A 7,665-nucleotide genomic window follows, 5' to 3' on the forward strand; every position below is an offset into this window, starting at 1 on the left:
GCTCGGGGCCTGAGACTGCATTTTGTTCCTTCTCTTTGTCATTTTCTACAGCACTGTCTTTTGATCTTTGGTGTAGAGCTTAGATAGAGTTATTACCTTAGCACCAGGTCCAGATCTACCAAGTTCACACTCATCCAAGTGGGTATGGCTTGAATCTGGTTGCTGTGCTCCACTTCTTCCTGTTGCAACCCTTGGAGGTGAACCCCCTGTGCCACTCTGGCAAGATGTTCTGTTTCTGAATCAGCTGGATGGGTCTTGCCTCTAGTCTCTTTGCAGGGAGTTCTGCTGAAGAGTTCCACACTGATCCTAGGCTATCGGTCAATTCAGGATCCGGCGAAATCCAGGTGGTCTCACTCACACACCGGGTCTGTGCTCTGGGTCAAATCAGGGATCATTTGAATAGTATGTTTCCTGTGAACTTTCGAGAGGTGTGAATTCTCAAACTCTATCCCCAATCTAACAAAGCAGAACCTCTGGATACAGGACGCAACTCCTAGTCTTGCTGAAGTTCAAGAGCCACTGCTTTACCCATCTCCTGAACAGGCTTTATTGCTGTTTCAGTTTCCCAGTGTCAACAGATGCCCCAGCCCTCTTCCTACAAGCCACACTGCCCTTCTGCTCCACTGACCCTTTTCCTGCTCATACAGTCTACCAAGTTCATACTGACTCCAACATCACAATATGTTTTAGATGTGTAATCCAAACCAGTCACCGAGGGGCTAGAGCACATCAGTGAAGGATCCTCAGAAGAGTTCCTGTAGATTTGTCTGGAAAGGATCTCTGTGGCAGTGTGACCCTCTGAAACTCTTCCCATTCCCTTAGCACCACGATATTGAAATGTGCACAAGGTCCCTGGCACTCCTTGCTGCCGACTACATCAAGCACAGGTGACTAGATGCACCCTGTGGCCTGTACCTGAGGTCTTGGGTGATGGCGGCAGCTGGTGGTGGACATTCTCCATAGTGGGGTACAGGTAGTAACTAAACAAGGTATCAGACATTTTCCATGCAACTGCACATTAGGTGCATCCTCAGAATGGAAGTGAGAATTTTATTTCAACTTGAACACATCATCTTCCTGAAGTAATATACCTCTGTGGTCTTCTGGCTTTTTTGTCCTCTAAGCAGCTCAAGATATATACAAGGACATCTGCTTATTCATATCAGGCTCCATACCTTGCTCCTTATGAGATAGGATGGTATTTCCTAATGGTCTGAAATCTGTATCCTCTTTTTAAAGAACAGTGTAATGAAGCCATGTACTCATATTCTCTTCTGACTTCTTGGTACTCTCTTTCTCCATCACCACTTCTTTTTCTAAGCAAGAATCACTGATATGAACAATCATTTTTAATTAAAACATTTTAGAGTTAAAATTCCATCACGATAAATGGCTTAAAGTCATCAAAAAATCACATCATACAATAAAAACAAGGGCTTCCCCCACACTCACTGACCTCCCCCAACCATGACCTCACCCTTCTGCTCCTGAAGTCACTCCTCTTATGCCTGTGTCATTTTTGTGCCTGGGTGTAATATGTCATTCCTTTTTCATACAATTAGATTACATCATATGGGCCTTCTGCATGCCTCTGAGTGGCATTTTGGTCATGGATGGTGTTGGACTAATTAGATGTGAACATTGTCCTACTTACTGTTTGGACAGGCACTACTTTGTTCCATGTTAGCTCTTTTAAAAAGCCCAACTATACACATAAGGAAAGAGAGGCCCAGGGCTATAGGTAATTTCTAAGGATTAAGGAGGCAGTTATAAATGGACTTGAATTTGTCTGCTCTTTCAGTGCCAACAAACCCCTTTTGTGACACCGATGGACTCTGGCTTCCTAACAGAGCCACATGGCCCGTAGCCAAGGCCTGCTGCCCGACAGTCATCTCAAAGTTCAGAGGTGGAGGAGAATATGAGCTCTTTACACATATTCTCTGAGCGGTATTAAGATCCAATGAATACAAAGTGCAAGAGCAAATGTTCTCTGAAAATGATTAATAAGACTATCACACCAACTGATCTATACACCCCATGAAGTCTCAGCTCTGGGCTAGGATTTCCGAGTGCACTTTATCCCCTGGGCTCATCTTCCTGTTTCTGTTTGTTCCCTTTTTCTGAGTTCTCTGAGGGCAGGCAGGTCTTCAGCAGCCTGAAGACCAAGTTTCGAGTCTCAGATTGTAAAGAAGGGTGAGTGAAAGTGAAAACTTGCGGGCCAGCCAGAAACCCAAATCTCAGGCTATGAAATCTGGCTTCTTAGCTTACCCTGCCCTCGGTCTCTCTGGGAACTAGACTTTAGAAGCAAACTTAGTCCAGGTCCATCAACTGGTACGTTCTTGCCAAACTCTAGCTGTAAACGAACCTTTGGGAGACAAGGTGAGAGGGAGGAAGGAGAGAAAGAAAGGGGAGGGGGAGGAAGAAAGGGAACCAGAGCGGGAGAAGGAGGGGAGACTGCAGCGGAGCATAGGTCCCCGCTGATAGGTGCTTTTGAACTCTGAGTGCAGAAAGTAGCCTTAGAAGCCAGTGTGAAAGTTTCCGAGGGAGACTCCCCATGAAACCTTTCCCCGGGAAACCAGTCCCCGGGAAACCGGTCCCCACGACCTTGCAGGTGACCTTGCCGTGGCTGCTGGCAGCAAGCTGCCCCGGGAGGCCGGCGGGGGCGGCGCCAGCCCCAGAACCTAGAGCGAGGTGCTGCAGTGGCCGCGGGGCGAGGAGACAGACAATGGGGAAGCTGACGGCGCTGACTCTGCTGGGGATAAGCCTGGCCTTGTTGGGGCAGAGGTTTGTGAGGATCAGGTAAGTGGCCCTCTCCAGGGGCCGTGCTCGGCTCTCTCCCGCGAGGGAGAAGGTGTGGCTGGGACCTTGCTCCAGCGGCCCGAACTGTTTCCGAGATCCACTTTCAGGGAGGGACAGCTGGGTGGCTGGTTACTTTCTTGGAACAAGGGTAGGGGTGGCCACCTCTTCTTTCGGAGGGTCACATCTGTCCCCCTCTCCAAGCTGCCTTCAACTTTCTGCTTGTGGAAACAACAGGAGCTTTGGAGGCGCTGGGCTCGCAGGAGGGGGACCAGGCTGCCCCTGAATGCTGGCCTAGTCAGCGACAAATACGGGCTACAGACCCCAAGCCGGAGGGAAGAGCAGGAAAGGAGCTGCAGTCTGCAGGTGGCAACTTGCATTTTGGAAGGACTTGACCTTTTCAGGTGGAAGATCCTGCGGTGAATCCTGAGCGTCCTAGCAGTGTCCCAGAAAAGTCAGCCCTGGGCTAGACAGAAGGACCTTGAGGAGGGGTAGACACTCCTGAGGCGGGCTGAAGTCTTCGTTTGCCTTCGCTGTCTCTGAGCTGTGTTCATTCCTTGCTCTGTCCCGGAGACTCCACGTCTAGAATCCTTTGAGCTCCCTGATGCCTGTTGGCAATCTCTCTAGTTCATCACGAAACTGATTATCGTTACATTTGCACCCAGTGAAACCAAGTGACGGGACCATAAAATAGTAAAAATAAGATTTATGGTTTGGGAGGGGCAGGTTTGGGCAGAGGGCCAACTGCGAAAGCATCCTGCCACTGAGAACCACCCACAGCCCTCCTGGGTGTTTTTATAAGTGATTGAAGGGTAAGTCCCAGCCTCTTGACTACAGTTTCATAAAACTTCTAAATTACACATAATATTTATAAGACTGTTTCATGGTACAAATAAGAACATTCACTGAAAAGTAAAATTCACCAATTGTTTAAATAGTGGTTAATGTAATGAATGTATGTGTTTGCAAAGTAGGTCAAAATATAAACATAATAAAGCAAAAGCTGCAGGATTTAGCTTTTCTAACACCCTGGAAATTTGGGGACGCAGTTATTTGAGGCAAGTCACAAAGCAAGATGACAGCAGTGAAGGGAAGAAATTCAGCTTTATGATTGGCTTTGCTTCAGAAAACTAAATAAAGTTCTTTGAGGAACTTAAATTCATTAAATTGTTTACTTATTTGTACTGTGAAAAGTGTCTTTCATCCGGACAGGAAAATATTTTGCACGTATAGTCCTTTCATGTTACAGTGTTTTAGCAACGAAAGTGAAGTCAGCTTATGCAAGTACTTCCTGCACATAGTGTGGACAATGAGGATAGAGTTAGCCAACATGGGCTCACTGAAGAGTGTGTTTAGATATTGATTATAATGTGATACCTTGAGCCCTGTGGTTCTTTTTTTTTTAATTTCTACAGAGAGAAAATGAATGCATCTCGAGAAGTAGAGCCAGTAGAGCCCCAGAATTGCCACCTTATTGAGGAACTCGGTACGTAGGTATCAGCGCCAAGAGGGGCCAGTATACCTTGTCCATTACCATCCACCTAACTGAACTGCGAAGTGGATCTCATGGCCTCTTGTCTTTGTGACCCTCCTGGGTGACTTTTGCCCTGTCCACTTCACTTGAGCTCTGCCACACAAGGTCTCCAGGAGTCTCCTGAAGGCTGGATCTCTGGCTCTTTCTCAGTCCATTTCCCTACATGTGTCCCCATCGTGAAGACTGGCATTGGCCGTCCCTTGGCCACTCCTTCCTTAACTTCTCCTCCTCTTTCATCCGTGATACTTCATCTCTTCCCTGTCTTCTGTTTCTTGTCTTCTTTTCTTTCTCTTTTTCCCCTTCTTTTCTTTCTTCCTTTTTTGCCCTTTTTACCACCCTCCCTTTTCTTGACAACATTGGTGGCTCCAAGTATTAATTCTTTTAACGGTTAGTGCAATATTATTGATTTTTTTTTAATGGAACCAGGGATTGAACTCAGACCCTTGCACTTGCCCGGGAAGCACTTATTCCACTGAGCCATCTCCCCGGCCAGTTAGTGCAATATTAAGAGGTATTTCATTTAGCTTTTACCCATCCAAACTTCACAGCCTACTTAGATTTTTATTTTTCATTTTTATCTATTTATTTATTTTATTTAGAAACAAATATCAGTGAGACACTTTCCAAGCTGATTTAATAGGACATTTTCAATAATTAATACATTGCACTTTATTATCTTCTCAGAGGTCATCCACAGCATAAAAAGCAGCCAGGACATCCCATCCAAACACTACTACTACAAATTCTTCCTCTCACTGAACCAAGGGAAAGCAGCCGTACATCTATCTTAACTATTCTGTATATACAAATACAAAATGGTCCTTCCTCTGTATCCCCCCTCTCCAGTTCAGTCCTGTCAGAGATGGGTATTCTATTGGCATCTAAATATTATAGGTGCTTGAATTCAGCAAAACAATCAAGCACAGCCCAGTAGTCCACAATAATAGTGGGTTGTCCACAGAAGTTGTTGACTAGAGCCTTTTACAGCTCAGCATATTAATATGGCTTTATTTCATATACCTCATTTTTATACTTTTCTGCTGGATGGTTAAGACCAAGATAAAGCAAGAACTATACAACAAGAAATCTAACTTTTGTATCGGATAAGGTCGGTCAAGTCCCCTCAGGATTTATCCTGTAACCCTGTACTGCACTTTGTAGATCCTCCCTCAGTGTCAGCCATGTGGATGAGTCATGGCCAATGCTTGACCAACCTACTTCGATTTTTAAAAAATGATCCAAAGTTTCGGTCAGTTTCCCAACTTTTCAAGCTTCAGTGCTTCTTTCCCCACCAGTTAAAGAGTAACTTTGTATTAGCTTAAGTCTGCTCTGTAACTCTGGTCATTTTGCCTCACAAGCCCTAACCTGCACCCAGCTGTCTTACACTCATCCTGTGTGTGGTTTCCCACCCACAAGAGGCTAATTCAAAACCCATAAGCAGTTCCTCTTGTCCTTCCTGCTTTGCCTGAGATTTTCAGGAGACCTCAGTCTCCTCTGTGTCCACTGCCCCCACCCCAGGGCTGACTTCACATAGGAGTCACTACCATACTGTTTACCTGGACTCCAAGCCTTCAACTCTTCCTGACATAGTTACCTGAAAAAAATAAAACAAAAATCAGGTGTGATTCTGTTCACTGTCCTAGCAATGTGTTCTAGGACTTTCTCCCCTCTGCTTATGAAATACTCTCCATGGAGCCCCCACTCTCTGAGGACTGACATCAGTCACTGCTCCTCTCCTTCCTCTAGACTCTCACAACTCTGTCAGGGTCTGGCTCGCCACACCACCTGCTCTGTGCTTTGTTCTGTAGTTAGCAGTGCGCTCTCTTTCACTCTGAGTGTACACACCCTAGCACTTAATACGATTCTGAGTTTCTTCTTAATGTATAACAGGAGACCTTTTCTGACAGGAATTTGTAACTTTTTCTTGCTGTATTTTTGAAACAAATGAAAAGGAGCTATTTGAATTTGGTCTTCTACTTCTCCAGCCCCTCTTCTTCTAAAAAGGAATAACTCAGACCTTGTGCTTCCTAGACTTGGAGGTAGTCTCTTCAGCCAGCTGGTATGCAGAAAGAATGGAACTCAACCTTCTTCCTGGCCTTCCTTTTTAAAAGCCTGAGTCTTCAAGGGCTTCTTATGGGAAGGAATAAGAACATATGGATTTCTTTAAATAGCAAGGAACCCATCCCCACTGTCTGCCAGCATTCTGTGGTATAGGGGACAGAGCCTCAGAAGAAAGCTTGCAGGTGAGCTTAGAGTCTGGACCTTGCAGCTTACACCAGGACCTCGTATGACACAGAAGTGGTGGAATTGTCAAAATCAAAGGGGCTGCACAGTCCTGGCAGTGGTAATTAAACCTTCTGCTTGACTTAAAGCCCTGTCAGCCAGTACCATTGTATAATCCTAACTGAAAGGCCCAGGGATGACTCAGATTGAAGCTGACTAAGAGTAGAAGGAAAAGCTAGCATGTTTTTTTCTTTTTGTCGAAATTCCATTTTATGTCTGAAGAGCCAAACAAGTTAACGTGGTCCTGGGTCATTTGTCAGCATGTGGAGAGGGACAGGTAGATCCGAGAAGGACAGAACTTGACTGGGAAAAATATAGGTTGTATGACATTTACTGACTTGCTTACTGTTTTGTGGGGTGATGTTCATACGTACTGCATGTGTATCTCCCATCAGCTGCAGGACAATCAGACACATAACTGCTAAAGCCTCTCAAGCTGCATAGCTCAGCTAAATTTGAGAAGCTAAAACTAGTGTTAATATTGCAAGTAGTTTAAGGAGAATAACAAATAATTGTAAGCTGGCTAGGAGCAGGAGGAAAAGCTACCATTTTTTTTCCATTGTCTATTGTCAGAATTCCATTTTCTGTCTGAAGAGCCAAACAAGTTACAGTGATCCTGGGTCATTTGTCGCTAAGACAATACTGACGTACATCTAAAAGGAAAACACCTCCTTGACAAAGGTGTGATATTGAGTCTCTTGCAACTCTGAAGTTATTCTTATGACTGATTGGTAAGGGGGGTGCTCTGCAGGTCGGTGAGTTGATCACAGAAAATGGAGCTGTTTGCTCACTGCTCCAGAACTAATGGGAGGCAAACCTAGATTAGGCAACACAGTGATTTTCTTCCAAGCTCTTGTACTCCCTGTTGTGTAACTCCACTTGTCTTATCTACTGACAATACATTTTTGTTGCAGAAACTTTGGCAGATAAGTATCATGACAGCAAAGAACACAACATGTAAGCAGCTAGAATATTGCTAAGTAAAGCCTTGTAAAAACAAGGCAGATTAGAGATTTAAGCAAAGACATCTCATGAGACGTTGCTCACGAGAC

At 45.0% G+C, this 7,665-nt stretch overlaps 1 protein-coding gene across 1 annotated transcript in view; it reads left to right on the forward strand.

Moving 5' to 3' along the window:
* Positions 1-2,468: 2,468 nt before the first annotated feature.
* LOC101589795 (serum paraoxonase/lactonase 3) overlaps positions 2,469-7,665 on the forward strand; it is a 35,010-nt gene continuing 29,813 nt past the window's right edge. Inside the window, exons 1-2 of the mRNA XM_004632877.2 lie at positions 2,469-2,799; positions 4,212-4,282. Of these exons, the coding sequence (XP_004632934.2) occupies positions 2,555-2,799; positions 4,212-4,282 (316 nt within the window). The 5' untranslated portion in view covers positions 2,469-2,554. The remainder of the gene's footprint in view (positions 2,800-4,211; positions 4,283-7,665) is intronic.

Source organism: Octodon degus, unplaced genomic scaffold, assembly GCF_000260255.1.
Source record: "Octodon degus isolate 3935 unplaced genomic scaffold, OctDeg1.0 scaffold00050, whole genome shotgun sequence".
In the NCBI taxonomy this organism is placed as follows: domain Eukaryota; kingdom Metazoa; phylum Chordata; class Mammalia; order Rodentia; family Octodontidae; genus Octodon; species Octodon degus.